General features: G+C 36.9%; 1 protein-coding gene across 1 annotated transcript in view; it reads left to right on the forward strand.

The window, feature by feature from the left end:
- LOC121065747 overlaps positions 1-14,928 on the forward strand; it is a 188,330-nt gene that overhangs the window by 138,122 nt on the left and 35,280 nt on the right. The window contains 5 exon segments of the mRNA XM_040548759.1: positions 1,296-1,347; positions 1,350-1,400; positions 1,403-1,457; positions 6,592-6,608; positions 6,611-6,750. Of these exon segments, the coding sequence (XP_040404693.1) occupies positions 1,296-1,347; positions 1,350-1,400; positions 1,403-1,457; positions 6,592-6,608; positions 6,611-6,750 (315 nt within the window).

The raw sequence follows: 14,928 nt of genomic DNA on the forward strand, positions 1-14,928 counted from the left end.
TTGTTACAGAGCAATTGAACAAAAAGTATTAATTGCATAGCTAACTAGGATATATAATGGTTATGTATCTTTGGAGAATCTCTTAATGATGCAATTATAGCTGCTACTTTGTACACTTAAAAGGTATCTTTACACTCCACCACAGCAGTGGGAGTATAGTATAGTCAGATCTCTTCAGTAGTACTGGTTTCACTGGTTTCTATTTCTTCTCAGAAAGAAGAAATTGAGTAAGAGGGTTGCACCATAAAATAATGTTTATGCTTGTTGGTCCTTCAGAGTTACAGGCTGTTCTTTGTGGCTTCTCACATGGGACTGACTGGATGCTAAGAGTGGGGTCCGAGGGCAATATCTCATTTTCTGACTTAAAACATGCCAGGCAGACATGGTAATGCATGTACAGAAATTGAAATACTGCTTTATAAGGGGGAACTTGTCTCTTTTGCACTTAAAGAAGGTCAACCTCTTTGGGCAAAACTTAAAACTCTGCTGTATGGCCCTGTTGATCTCCTTGGAGTTGCTTTCTCCATTTTTTCTTACCTCATTGGGTCTCAGTGATGCTTGGTGAATCCACTACCTTCTTTGACTGATGATGTGTTTGTAAGGCTAGTGGAAAAGCTATACTAGGTATCAGCTAGCAACACATGCAGACATGGTGATACTTCCACTGAGCTTTTCAGATAACATTATGGTTGGTTTTGCTTTCCAACAGTAGCACCAAACACTGACTTGTTTTGAAATTGGGAGCTGGAGCATATATACCATCCAAAGTGTACATGTTCAGAATGATATATGGGTCTTGATGAGTCTGATAGGAACCAGTATTTTTCTTGCAGCAAGGACACCTTATTTGAGACTGGTCAGTTGGAATTGTGCACTGGCTCAAGTTTTTTCTGCTCACTCAGCACTCCCAGCAACAGCAGCATAAATCATTCAATATTATTCCTCTGGTCATTGAAATAAGGCAAATTTCAGCCTTCCTTTCCTTCCACTGTTTCTCAACTATGTCAATGAAACCCTCATTAAGTGCTTTTACTGTGACCTCGAGTTTTGTTCCATGAGCCACATCTGTAGTGTAGATTTCAATGGTACTAAAATAAGCCAGAAAGTCATCTATGTAAGTTAACATCTCATGGTTAATTTCAAACTTCGTGTCACAGACTCCTAGTTTCAAGATGTGTGAACCACAGATTACAGTTAACACTTACGAAGAAATTCAGGTTCTTTTATGTCTGTAGGTATATAGGCTAATTAAGTTTGGTGTTTGCTTATGTCAATCTTTTTTTCCCCCATGGCAGCGACTTGCGAACAGTGTAGAGAAACCCATTGCTGAGGCTGCAAAGCTCTACTGGTCTTTCTAAGAACAGAAGAGTCGGGGATTCTCGGTGCACTAATCACTGTGATGCTTACACAGTCCTGTTCATCATTTCCACGACAGTGTTGTACCTTTACTTTCTAAGGTATGTCTCTTAGTTTCATTATTCGCTTAGGAATTTAGGCACAAGCTCCTTCTCTTGTAAGATAAAATAGGTGATATCAGAAAAGATGTTTCGATGACACATGTCCAGAACCCAAAATTGCAGACAATCAAGGAGGTGTTGGCTCCTGTGGCCACAGTGAGTCAAAGAGGCAGCCATTCCACAAAAGGGATACAATTGATATCATGAGTTTTCATTACGTCTATGAGCCTCTGTTCCATTGGCTTCCAACAGTGGCGTCTATTTTCACAATTTAAACTTTAAAGTGTGTGTACTTGCATTTAGGTACTTTGGAAGACCTTATCTTTAGACTTCCAAGTAGGGTTTTTGTGAGAAAATAGGAAAAAGTCATAAAGGTACATATGGTATAAAGTGCAAAATCTCTCTCTGAGTCTGCAGTGGCCCCCAGTCTTATAGCCTTTAGATGACAAGATTTTTGGCTTGATGTGACTGAGGCTTAAACACAGTTCATGATGTAGAATCATAGAATCATAGAATCATAGAATATCCCGAGTTGGAAGGGACCCATAAGGATCATCAAGTCCAACTCCTGGCACAGATGTGACTTATTCCAACTCATTTTTCCATGACTTTTTCATATTATCAGTATTGCTAGTCTTCAGTTCATCATGAAATTTGACCATCTGACTTTCCTACCACCCATCTGGCTGGCACCATTAACTGTACAGGCAAAAGGGACAGGTGCGGGACACTGGAAATAAATGAGATTGGTTATCTAATATATTGCCTTAAAAAGTGTTGTTTTTTTCTGAACAATTCATCCATAATGCAGTATGAATGTTGTACTGGCATTTGATTCACTTCAGCAATGAACACTGAATAAGCACCAATAAAAACTGTATGCAAAGGCAGTGTCTAGGCAGGTATAAGAATAGCAAAGCTCAGCATACTCCCTCCATCTGACAGAATCATCCCTCAGTCTCCTTTGCACAAACTCCATTGCAGCAGGCAGAAAAAGATAAATGGCAATCTACATTTCTGCATAGCATTTCAAAGCTCCTATATCCTGGAAGCTGTACACAACTCCAATGTACTGGTAGTCTAGTTAATTAGTTTCTGAGATGTTAATGCCTTCTTAATCATTGACTTAATAGTTTTGAATAGCTTCATAAGTTTTAGCTGCTGTCGTTTATTACTCAGGAAAATTAATTTAAATTAAAACATTTGTAAGGCAGGTTTTTATGAGAATATTACCAACATCTTCATTGTCTGGGGAACAGGTGCAAGATCATCAAAGGTTTCTTTCCTTCTGGATCAATTTTCCCATAATGTTTTCCAATAAGGGGTCGGGGAAGAATGTTACTGGGGGAAAAATGTTGTCTTAGTACAACACATTTTAAAAATGATTCATAGCAAAATACAAAAACAAAGGAAGATAACAAAATCTGTTACTGTGCATAAGGTCTTTGAAGTTCTTTGCCTGATAACAAAAACAAACATTTTGAATACTGGAGTCTGTGAAGAGTGAAGTTATACCATGAGCTTCTGAGATTGGATAAACTTTCTTTTCCTCGTCAGTCCATACCCCAACAAAATGGGAACCTTGGACCTACCTAGGATACTTAAGCAACACACAGTCCACTAATGATAGCATTAAAACATTTTTCAAATATCTTTAGGGAAAACATCTCCGCAATTCATAACTTTAACTGTGTTCCCTTAATATTGATATAATGGCATTTGTTTCTAAGATAAAAGGGTATTGTAAACAAGACATCCCTTTGTGTGAATAGTCCTCAGCTGTTATATCCCAGAAGTATTCTTCTTCTAAGTGTTGAGTGATGTCTTTTGTGTCCTCAGACATTGGTCCACAGGAAAGACTTTGTCCCTTGGGTGCCATTGTTTGAAATTACTCACCTATTTGCCATTTAGCAGAATTGTTCAGTATAAAAAAATATAAAAAGTATTAAAAGTATAAAATATAATAATAATATAATATTTATAAAATATGTAAAAGTATAAAATTGTTTCAGTGTAAAAAAATGAGAAGAACAGTGAACCCACCAGAACACCAAAGAAAGTAGGGGAAGTACCTGTTTCTGACAGAGCTGGAAAGCCTTGTGGCAGCACTGATGGACACTCATTGGAAGGGGATAAACAGCAGTAGGCATCTATTTGCATCTTTATAAAACAACATACCTCATTAAAACTGTCTCCCCTTGGGTGACTTGGGAGTCTGTAGTACCTGTAGCATGGAGAGATATTCTCATTACTTTTTGAAAAAATGTAGTGGCACTGGTTACAATTCCTTCATTTTAATTTCCACTGGACAGTAGAAACAGTCAGGTATTTGTTGGTGAAATGTTTCCTGCACTGTGAGAAAATCCAGACCCATCTCAACTAAAAGTGTCTGCTGGAAAGGGTTTATGTCTAAATTTCCTGGTATTGAATTTATCTTTTTTTTTTTTTTTTTTTAAAGCTTCAAAATTCTACATTTTTCAATATTAAAAGCAAAATGATTTTTTTTTACAGTTGTTTTCAAAAAAAACGTGAGAAAGTCTCAAATAAAGACATAATATTGTTATAAGCATTCTACCATTCAGTTTTGGTTTGTGTAAATTTTTGAGAAGTTCATTTTTTGATCTGACTTTGGATAGAAAGACATTTCAATGTTTTTGATCTTCTTCGTGACAAATAAATGAACTTGTAGATATTATATTGCATCTCATATCTCTAGGCAATAGCATCTGAGTTTGATTGCTCTTTATTGCATTAGCAATAGAAATTATTCCTATTATACTTATAGAAGCCAAGTTAAGATGCAAGAAGTGTTTTTATTAGTTTTCCTGCCAAAGAAAAGAAATACAAGCAGGTAACAGAAGCAGGCTGAGTATATTTGGGCAAAAGGAACAACGCTGGAAGACAGGCTTCATGATTCCTAATTAATTCAAAGTTAATTATATTGTTTATAAACCATGCGCTTAAAATCTTCATATAGAAAATGTTTATGGCAGCAAATAGACAGTAATTTAACTGCATTAAATTTTGCTTCATTTAAAATAAGAATGTTACATTAAGTGAGCTTAAATAAATGGCAAGGTCTTGTTCTTGTTTAGCAAGATAAGTGGCAAGTTATTGAAATCGCTGACCTGGAATTTCAAAGACAAACAGCATAAAATATCATTGTTTTGAGATGAGTAGGCGGCCAGAAAGCCCACCAGCTTGATTACAAGTTTTTCAACTAAGCTCAAGATATTACTACAGTATGAGTCAATATTTGCAAAAATGTGTCTGTTGTTGTAAAATAAACATCTAATGTAGATACAAAGAGTAAGAGAAAAACTTTTATTTGAAGAGGTTGTGGAATATGCAAAATTATGCTGTGAAAGGTATTAATTATATTTTAAAAAAACATCTGCTCCATAATGTGTTTTAAGATGCCTTAGTACTCTTCCCTACCTCAGCACTGATTTGCATTCTATGCTTTGGATTTTCTTCTATTATTTCCTGATACTCAGTTTATATTCCCAGGATTAGCTACATCTCAATTACGTTGTTTTCTGTCTAGTCTTCTGTTTTGATAAGAGAATCCCAAACTGACCTCTAGGAAACTACAGTAAATTTATGGCTACAGCTTCAAAAATGAATGTTTCAAAAAGGGAGGGTATGAAAAAGATGTACATAGAAACCCTTTGCAGCAAAGCAGGAGATATAAACCCCTAATCTGATGGTGAGCTCAGCTGCCAGATTTCAGTATTGGAATAGCTACTCAATTGCAGAAATTCCTGGATATAGAGCTTGACCCTAAGGTACATATTCCCCTTTGAAGTTAAAGCTAAAGCTTCTCCTGAGATCAAGTTGAAAAACTGCCTTTTGGTGCCTCTCCTTATTTCTGTTCCATACTAAATCTCAGTTCGGTGCAAAATTGTACTAAACAGTTTACTGAGTGTGCTTCGCTGCAATTCCTGTGTGCACTGTAAGGTGAGATGTAGAGCTAGTGTAAATGTGAACTTTATTCTGATTTGGTTGATCAGTCTGCTTCCCTCCACCTACCCATTGCTTAGCAAATACATGCCAACACAACACCCAAGAATAAGGATCAGCCACAAAACTGCTTCTAGTGTTGCTGCACGTGAAAAGGATAAGAGTTCAGGGGGTTAAAGAATCTGTGCCTGTGCTCATTTCCACCTGCCAATAAATGAAAAGACCTGTGCAGCACCACAGAAATCTGGGTTTATTGTTGGTTGCAAATCCACACAGAAATCCCTGTGCTTCTCATGACTACCCAGCCAGTCTCTGTGAAGGATGGAAAAGCTGAGATTGGCACCAAGCAATGACTGAATTGTAATAAAATATGAGCTTGGAAGAGGGTACAAAAGGAAAGACCTCAGTTCAGTATCCAAGATTGAGATATTGAGATTCCATATTTTCAGATTTTTTTTTCTTTTTTTCTGAGACCCTGGTTTTGGAATAATAGTAGAATGAGAAGGAGGTTCCATTTGAATTTAACAACAGTGTTTTTAAGTTTTAAAGTTCATCTAAGGCTGAAAATGTGGCACTAGGCTTTTCCAAAAGCCTCACAATATTTCTTGGTTTCACCTACATTAAGAAATACCACACAGCAAGCCTTTCTTGTGGTAGAGAATTTTACTGTGTAGTGCTTATTCAGTTCCCTACCACAGCACAGAAATGTCATAGGAAAACAAAACCAACAAATGAAATGAACTTTTCTAACATCAAGAGAAGTTTAGATTGTACAGACTTCAGGTTTGGCGTTGAAAAAATCACGAGTAGTTCCTTCTCCATATGATGTGGTTTGCCCATTATTAAGCTCTGGCACAACAGGACTTCCATTCATGCCTAAGTGGAAGTACTACATGTTAGCACTAGGGCTAGTTACCCAGCCCAAAGCTGAGAACAGACAGTGGATACTTCTGAAGATCATGACCTCCTTTGGAAGTCAGTATCTTGTAATAATTAAAAGAAATTGCTGCTTACAGTTATGTGATTTGACTCAGGTGTTGTAAAGTGTTCGGAGATTTGGATGGGAGGGAGTTGTATGTTGGAGAACCTGTGGGATAGAAGCTTCTTATTCCTTAAGGAAAAAAAAAAAAAAAAAAAAAGAAAAAGAAAAGTGTGTCACTTCTGTCTTTAGGCTACATAATGAAGGGTGGCTGTTGATCTGTTTCAACGCGTTCATGGTGAAGAAGGTGCATTCTTCGTTCCACTGGATTTAGAGATTTCCAGTCAGGAGCTGAGCTACATTATGAAAAGAGCTGAGCAGTGGAGAGGAATCAAAGGTGAAAGACGGATGGTGAGTGGCAAAGTGTGTTCAAGAAGAGTCTGTGACGCACTAGTCCAAATTAATGCTTAGTATTCCTGGATATTACCTGAAAGGACATAGATATACAACAAAATGATTCTTAGGGGCTGCTTTTTTTTTTTTTTTTTTTTTTTTGGATGGAGAAGCTAAGAAGTATGTTCAGGAGATTTTGTGAGAAGGTTGTATGTGCATTGCCTGAACATCCTGAGGGATTACAATCTGGTTAGTATCCAAAGGCTTAACAGCATCAGTGACAGCAAAGATTATTTACGCCATCTGGTGATTTCTGACTGAGTCATAGAGACTTACTGTATGTTTAAATGTCAGCATCATCCCAGAGAAGTTCTTAATCACCTGAGCAAGCTGGGAAGCCCCATAGACAAGTCAGGTCTACTCCCAGCAAGGGCATGGATGGGACCGCCCAGAGGAGGGGCATGAGTTCAGTGAGTCAGGAGGAGTGACAGCCACTGTCCTTCCTGGCCCATTCTTGCCAGGGCTGCCCAGAAGAGCGGGCTGAGTTGGAACTGTGCAGTGGGAGGTAAGAAAGGTCTGAGTTGGTCTGCACTACTTTGGTTATCAAAACAACTCTGTTTTTCCATTAGGACACTATCCTCTAGTCCCATATACAGACTTTAAACTGTGATATGCAGGAGATATATTTATACCTGTGTTTGCAAAGTGTCCAGTGTTGGTGTTCCCAACCACAAATATGACTTCTGATCTTAATGGCTTTCAGAGAATTGAAAACACCAGAAGAAACAGGGTCAGTAACCTGCAAGGCACATGTTCTCTCTTGTTCTCCAACTTTGGATCAGCATTGTTAATTCCCATAGGACTATCATATAAAACAGCTCTTGGACAATAATTAAAGTGCTCATCAACTGGATTTATATGTCTGTGCCTGTGAGCACAATGCTTTGTTCAGTAACTCTACTGCTTCAAGTAAAAATGAACAAATTCCAGTTGGGAAGGATATTAGCCCTCTTAAGCATGTCTGAGTTGTTTGTTTTCTTTTCTTTTCTTTTCTAACCCAGTGATTTCACATTAGGGTCTGCAGGTTTTTCAAGTCACTATAGCTACCTCTGAAAGATCAGCAGTTTATATAAATATATAGCCTCAGTTGTCACTGCTATAAACATCTGACACAGCTGTAATTATTTTCCACTTTTTTTTTTTTGTGTGTGTGATGACAGTTTGGACCCTGAAAGGAAAAATAAAAAGGCGAATGTATGAATTGAATGAAAAAGCAGATACTCAGTAAGCTTATTTTTTCCTGAATTGCAGAACACCAAGCTGCATTTCAATAGGGAAAGAGGGAAAGGGTTTAAATCAGAGAACGAGCTTCCACAGCCACCTGCCTGAGACATTCCTGCTTTTTCTATGCATAGCACTTTTTTGCTTTACACCAGTAAGCTAAATAAACTCCCCTCCCCCCCCAAAAAAAAAATACAAAAAACACCTTTCTGTGGTAAGTCAAAACAAAGCCATAATGATTGGTTGGTGTCTGCTACCTTTGTTATATGTCAAATAAGTTTAAACAAAGAATATATGGTGGATTTCATTTACATGCCTAGACTACCAGTACCATATGGAAAAAGTATTGGTGGATAAGGCAACTGCAAACAACTACTTTTTTGTTTAAGTACTTAATGTGTTTCTAATAATATTACCAGCATATTGTTTTTTTACAGCAGTGCAGAAACAGTTGAGTGAAAAAAAAAAAAAAAAAGCAAAAGTGTTAGAGGATGGGGGTGAAAAGGAATGGAAAAGAATGGAAACAAAATTTGCTTTTCTGTACACAGATAGGCTGTGCCTGTCTGGAAGAAATCTGGAGTGTCTACTGCTAAAATAAGTCATGGTAACATTGTTCTCAGGACATAATTTTGAGGAACATGATCTATGGCTATAGACATGTAAGTGTCTGGTTCTGCTCTCAAAGTGCAGCTTTGCATGTATGAAATGCCATATTGAAGGGGACCTGACCTTGCCCAGAGATCCTTTAAAAATGGACCCAGCCTCAGTCAGATCCAGTAGCAGGGAGGGTGCAGTCAGAGCAGAGAGAAGATGCCACTATGCTGCACAGGGAGCAGTGCATATTTTATTTCAATTAGATTGGGGTGATGAATGCTTTTGCCTCTGCCCTAAGTCCTCAAATTTCTGATTCTTATTCTGCCTACATCTGCACCAGTTTCATGCCTTTCCTTTATATCAGCCCTAGCCAAATGCCAGGCTGTGATAATGAACATTCCTGTTCTGTACAGGACATACTAGTACAAACAATATGAGCAGAAAGGAATAATGGGGAAAGAGTGCAGAAGTTTGCTTCCTTGACAGCAGTAGGATCTCTTCCACTTGCTTCAGTGGGCATAGGATCTACCTCAAAATGAGCAAATTTGTGCGTGGAAAATACTGCCCCAAACTCCTGAGCTATCTGTATGAATATTGTGAAAAAAGAAACGATATTCTTCAGAAATGTGAAATCTTCCCTGTCTGCTCCAATTTTTTGCTTATATTATTTTGATGGAACCAAGATTCATAAACTCTTTGGCAAATCTAGTTTTGTAGCAAAAAATATATTCCACTCCAGAAATATGTTCTCCACGTGGAGCATCTCCCTGCAAGATCAGGAACTATGTTTTCAGGTCTTTTATTCTCCTTGACATTGAAAATTCTGAAAGACCCTTTTTGCTGCTGTGAATTTGCATAAGGTATTTATCTTGTCCTTTTCTTTTTGTATGTCTAATTGTACAAAGTAATCAGTATGGAAGACACATCACCAGGTCTTATTGCGTGCATTATTAATGTGTTAATTTTTAAATAAGATACCAAATTAACTGTGAGCGGTTTTTATAAAGGGAAGCATGAGACTGTCATATCTTTTATCATTCCATATAAAAAATATATTTTAAATGGAGGTCATTCAAGTAAATAGTCAGTCAAACCTTCTGGAAAAAATAAGTCTACATTTCTGCAGTATTTTCTTGCTATTAACTGTGTGCTTCTCATTTTTATTCCCTGAATTAAAAATTTCTCCATAAATGGGTATTTTATAATATGCTTAATTTCCTTTTATTAAATTGATAAATGCAGCAGCAGAGGACACATTTACAGTATGATGAGAATTTAAGGTTATTGCATTTTTTAATTTTTATATTGTTCACAGAATTGATTTGTCATTGGTGGAATGACGTCCATGCCATCATTTCAAAGTATTTTTAGTCATTCTTTTGATAGGAAAGAGGTCACTTTCTGTAGGCCAGGAAGACATCACTCTATTAAACTAATTTGCCTACATGCAAATTTTGTCATTTTTACCTCATTAACTATTTATCATAGAGTAAAAATATATATATATTCATGAAGGGGCAGCTAGCAGCCTGATGGAGCTGGAACTAATATTTTGCAACTCTAATGTTTTTTTGCAACCTTAATTAGATAGCATAAGGTTGATATGATTAGGTCAGGATGTAGTGTTTTTCATTAAAATACATTTTAGAAGCTGTATTCATAATCTGCCCTTGCAATTAAATAATGAGCCTATGAGTTTAGTATTATTGACCCAATTATTATCCCATGGAAAAGCATACCTTTAATAAATTTGTGCCGTAGGACCTTCATTAGCAACAAAAAGAATTATGTTTCCAGGTACACAGATTACATGGCCACAATCACATTTATGCAGTAGTTAGGAATGCACCAAAGAGAAAGCCACCAAAGCCCAGCACAGCACAGAAACAACACCTGATTATTTTTTAAGAAGTCATTTAGAATGTATTTAACGAGGCAGGCTGCAAAGAGGTAAAAATGCCGCCTACCAACGCAGGCAGAAACATTTGCAGAAAGTGTCCTGTGCACCTTCTACTAGAGGGAAGCCTGAATCTCCACCCCTCAGCCTTACTAGATATAGAGGCAGATGTGTATATCTATGGAGCTTTATGGAGATGGGCATATGTTAACTGTATGTCAAATTCCAGAGTTGGGAATATTGGGACCAACTGCAGACAGCAATACATTAACTCACCATTGATCAGTGGGAGGTCAGGATTTCAGCCTGGCTTTTTTCTTTTTGGTAGATGTTCCAAAAGTGACAAAGTCTCACTGTCCTCACCAAGCAACCAGTTTCCCGAACTAGGTTAAGTGAGTTCAGAGCAAGGTATCCAGTGAGGGTTTATTTTGCCCAATCAAGTAGGAGGACAATAATAAAAGAATAAGAAAAGGAAGTATTTCTAGTTAAACAATTTCTGACCAAGGATGATTTTCTGAACTGGGTCTGTGGTGGCTGGATTTGTTGTTAGAGATGTATGATATCCAGTGCATCATTTTGCTCATGTTTAAAGTCTCTGAACTATTTATCACGTGAATTGCAATCGGAAGGAGTAAGAAGGAAAGAAATCTGTCCCTCAGTGATTTTTACTGGATTTAGCTCTTAATATACTGCCATTTCTTGCAGTAGGACTTTTTACATATGAATACTGCTGAGGAGAGAAGTTATACAAGCAGTTAAGCTGAAACAACAGCGTTAGTATATCAAGCATGGACCCAAAAGTCTTGCATGTAGATAGGGTTTCTGAAAAAAATGCAAGCTCTATAGGCAAAAAGATAATGTGAAACCTACACTTGAAGTAAAGCCTGATGCACTGCAAAATTATTTTAATGAGACTAGGACTAATTTTCTATTTCTAAAATGATATTATACTAAACCATAAAAAATTACCCGTCAGTAGTTTTTTGAAAGGAAAATATATTTGTAATTATCTTGAACACACAATATTACTTCAGGGCCTATTATCGACACAATTTTGGTACCACTTTACACTAATTTGCATTTATTACTCTCAGGCCAACTATTAATATGTTAATAAATAAGTCATTAATACTTGTTATTTAATTGCTATCTATTCCTGTTCAATAATGCATTAATTACTTGTGAATAGTTGAGGGCAAAATTCTGCCCTTCCTAGTGGAATCAGGAATGGCAGAGATAAAACAGGTGTTGCACACATTGGTGTTGCAGGAACCACTGAGCTGACAAGAGCAAGTGCTTTAACCCACTTAGTGCAAGGAGGTGACATTTTCGTCTTGTCTCAGAGGAAGCTTCGTGAGTCTCCAGATACCTGGTGAATATACTGACAGGACAATTAATGTATTTTCTGATTGAAGGTTGAGTACTAATCTGAGTGTGATTGTTTGCCTCTTTTTGGAGAAAACTGATATTTAGGAATGAATAAGGAGACCAGGCCAAATGTTGGACAAGAATATCAGACAGTTCGACAGAATCAAATAGATATGATCGTCTTTACATTAGATATTTCGGATGTGGCAAGGTAAATTTTTCCCGTGGACACAAATAGAAATTTTGCTATTGCATTTCAGGACATTTGATTTCCAAAAGACAGGTGAAAAATATCAGGGGTATGGGCTATTTTGGGTTAAAGTAATAATAATAATAATATAGAGAAATGAGAAGGAAAGAGTAATAGCCTGATTCAGAACTGTGGGATCCTGAAGGAAAGGTTAGCAAATCACAAGGTGATCACAAGAGAAAAGAATGGAAAGTTGTTCTGGAATTTGTGCAAAAGATACAACCATTCCAATGAAAATTTGAAGAAACTGAGCCAGATGTTATTTAAGAGAAAGTGATGGGAGAACAGCTATACAGTCATGTTACTTCTGGTTGCCCTAAAGAATTTTATTAACTAGAGATGATATCACTGAGTTAGATATCACTGGACTGCAAATGGAAAAATGAAAACATGTTGAGAAATCAAAAGAATAGAAAATATAAATTTTCTTTGAATTTTCTCACTCTTCTTCTTACAAACTCTTTCTGACTACCTTATATATGTATGTTCTACTTCATATACTTGGTATTATCTACTTAAAACCACAAATGGCTCGGATCTCTCAACCTGTGGTGGAAGACATGGCATTATAATTGTGACTTGTGGTTTCATTTCCCAAAACTAGTTCTGGTGATCTTTGAGAATCCTAACAATTTGTGAGTTCTCTGTCAAGTTCTTAGCCTAACCCCGTAGCATAAAACTTTCTGGAGCTTCTCACAGGAGGTCTCTACACAGTGTCTCCAGCATTTTAGATTTTACCAAGAATCAGAAACTAGTTTACTGTGCTGTAAGAGTAGCATAGGGGATTAGAAAGCAGCAGTAGAGCCAAATTTGAGTATATCCAGAAATATTAACAGTAATATAGAATTTATTTCTTTCAGCCAGTATGAATAAATCACTATGTTGATCTGGAGTAATGCACAGTTGTTTTAACCAGTAGCAGTAAACCACCCTGCTAGTCCAGGACAATTCAGCTCAGCATACTGAAGCAACAAGTTTAGGCAATAAGAAACAATCACCTTTCTGCTACAGAAATCGTAGGAGGGAAACCTTGACCCCTTTGCAGTCAACAGCAAAACTTTCAGTGACTTCATTAGGGCCAGATTTTCAGTCTGTCTGTGGTAAGCAAAGGAGAAGGGAGGAAATAGGGCCATGTCAAAATGAACTTCTATGTGAACTGTGTATATAAGGTCACATTCTCATCTGGGATAAATTACTGAAGGTAGAATCTGTATTTTTTTGAAGATTAAATAGAAACTGAAAGTCATGAGATGAGCAGAGGGAAGGCTCAGCCCAGCAGTGGGATGTTATAGAAAATAAAGCAGAATGTAAGGTCAGAAAAAAAGTATAGTGTTCCATGGTCTCTTTGAATTAAAATAAAATTAACTCTCTATGAAATTTTGAGGCCTTAAACTGCATAGGATCAAATTGGCTAGATGATTCTGAAACACTTCACTTACAGTTCTTTTAGAGTATTTAGTTAACAGAGAGTGGTGGGTGAAAAGGAGGAAGAGGGGAAATGCGGATAGTTGAAAGCATATGAAATACCAAACTCTTATGACCATATCCAGGCATGTCATTGAACCACACAACAGTTGATTAGTAATTTGTCACAAAGTGTGCATGTGTGTCCTGCAGAAAACAAGGTGATGCAGCCTAGAAAAAGTGATGGGTTCTTTTGCCTGGTTGGATAGGTCTGAACAAGTGGAACTACTTAAACAGATATGCACACAAAAAGAAACCTCGTAATAAATTGCAACAATGATAGAATGGATATAACTAACAACTAAATCAATGAAAGTGGTATTGGAAATTGAGGCAGTAAACACTGCGCAGGCCTTTTTGAGGCCATGTTGCACCCCACCTTAAGGAAAAAAAAAAAAGAAAAGATTAAGAATGGATGGAAGAACAAACAGGTATGCAAGGTACTTTGAATCTGAAGCTTGTATGACAAGTTAATAGAAAAAAAAGGTTAAAAGACAAACTCTGCAGAGGCAAGGCTATATATAGCATTTATTTTTTGGTTGCCATATGATATATGATAATAATAATATAATTGGCAATGAAATGATTTAGTCAAAGTCCATGGAATTTATTTAGGGAGGCTTGTAAACATGATCTTGTTCTTAGAAAACATGTATTTTATTTCCTTCTTCCATGAGAACTGATTTATTCATGTTGCCTTTGCTACCCTTATTATACGCACAATCTAGTATTTCCAGCGTGAATAGTAACAATCATTTTAATCCTATGATCAATACATGAATTATATAAAGGTGCTAGTGCAGATGGACCAAATTAATTGTCTGCTGACATCCTTCTGATTACTTTACTGGCAGAAGGGTGTTAATTTCTGTAATACTTCAACAGATATCCAAACTGTTTTGTCAGAGAGGTTGGACAGTGATGGAGGAGGAGTACACTTAACTGTAATTTTTGTAGTAATTCATGGAAAGCTTCATTGACATGTCCTAATGGCACTTGATTGCCCTCAAGATGTTTTCACAACAGAACTCTGCAAGTGCCACATCAAGGTTTGCTCAGTCAAATAGTTTTTTCTTCTTGCATCTAGATAATTTGTGACCACAGGCAAACTTTTGAAAATCCAAGGTGGTTTGCAACAATCCATTGGAGTGAATCTGTCATCAGCTGGCTGGTACAGATCGGTGCACTAATGAAGAGCAAGCTCTTTTTTTTTTTTTTTTAAATCATTTCTGTGTGCAAGCAATCTATTTCATTTCTCCTCAGTGGCAGGGCATGTTATACATCTCATCCCATATAATCTGATTTACATTATAATTTGATTCATACACATCCTTGCCACAGA

The sequence above is a fragment of the Cygnus olor genome, chromosome 2 (genome assembly GCF_009769625.2).
Source record: "Cygnus olor isolate bCygOlo1 chromosome 2, bCygOlo1.pri.v2, whole genome shotgun sequence".
In the NCBI taxonomy this organism is placed as follows: domain Eukaryota; kingdom Metazoa; phylum Chordata; class Aves; order Anseriformes; family Anatidae; genus Cygnus; species Cygnus olor.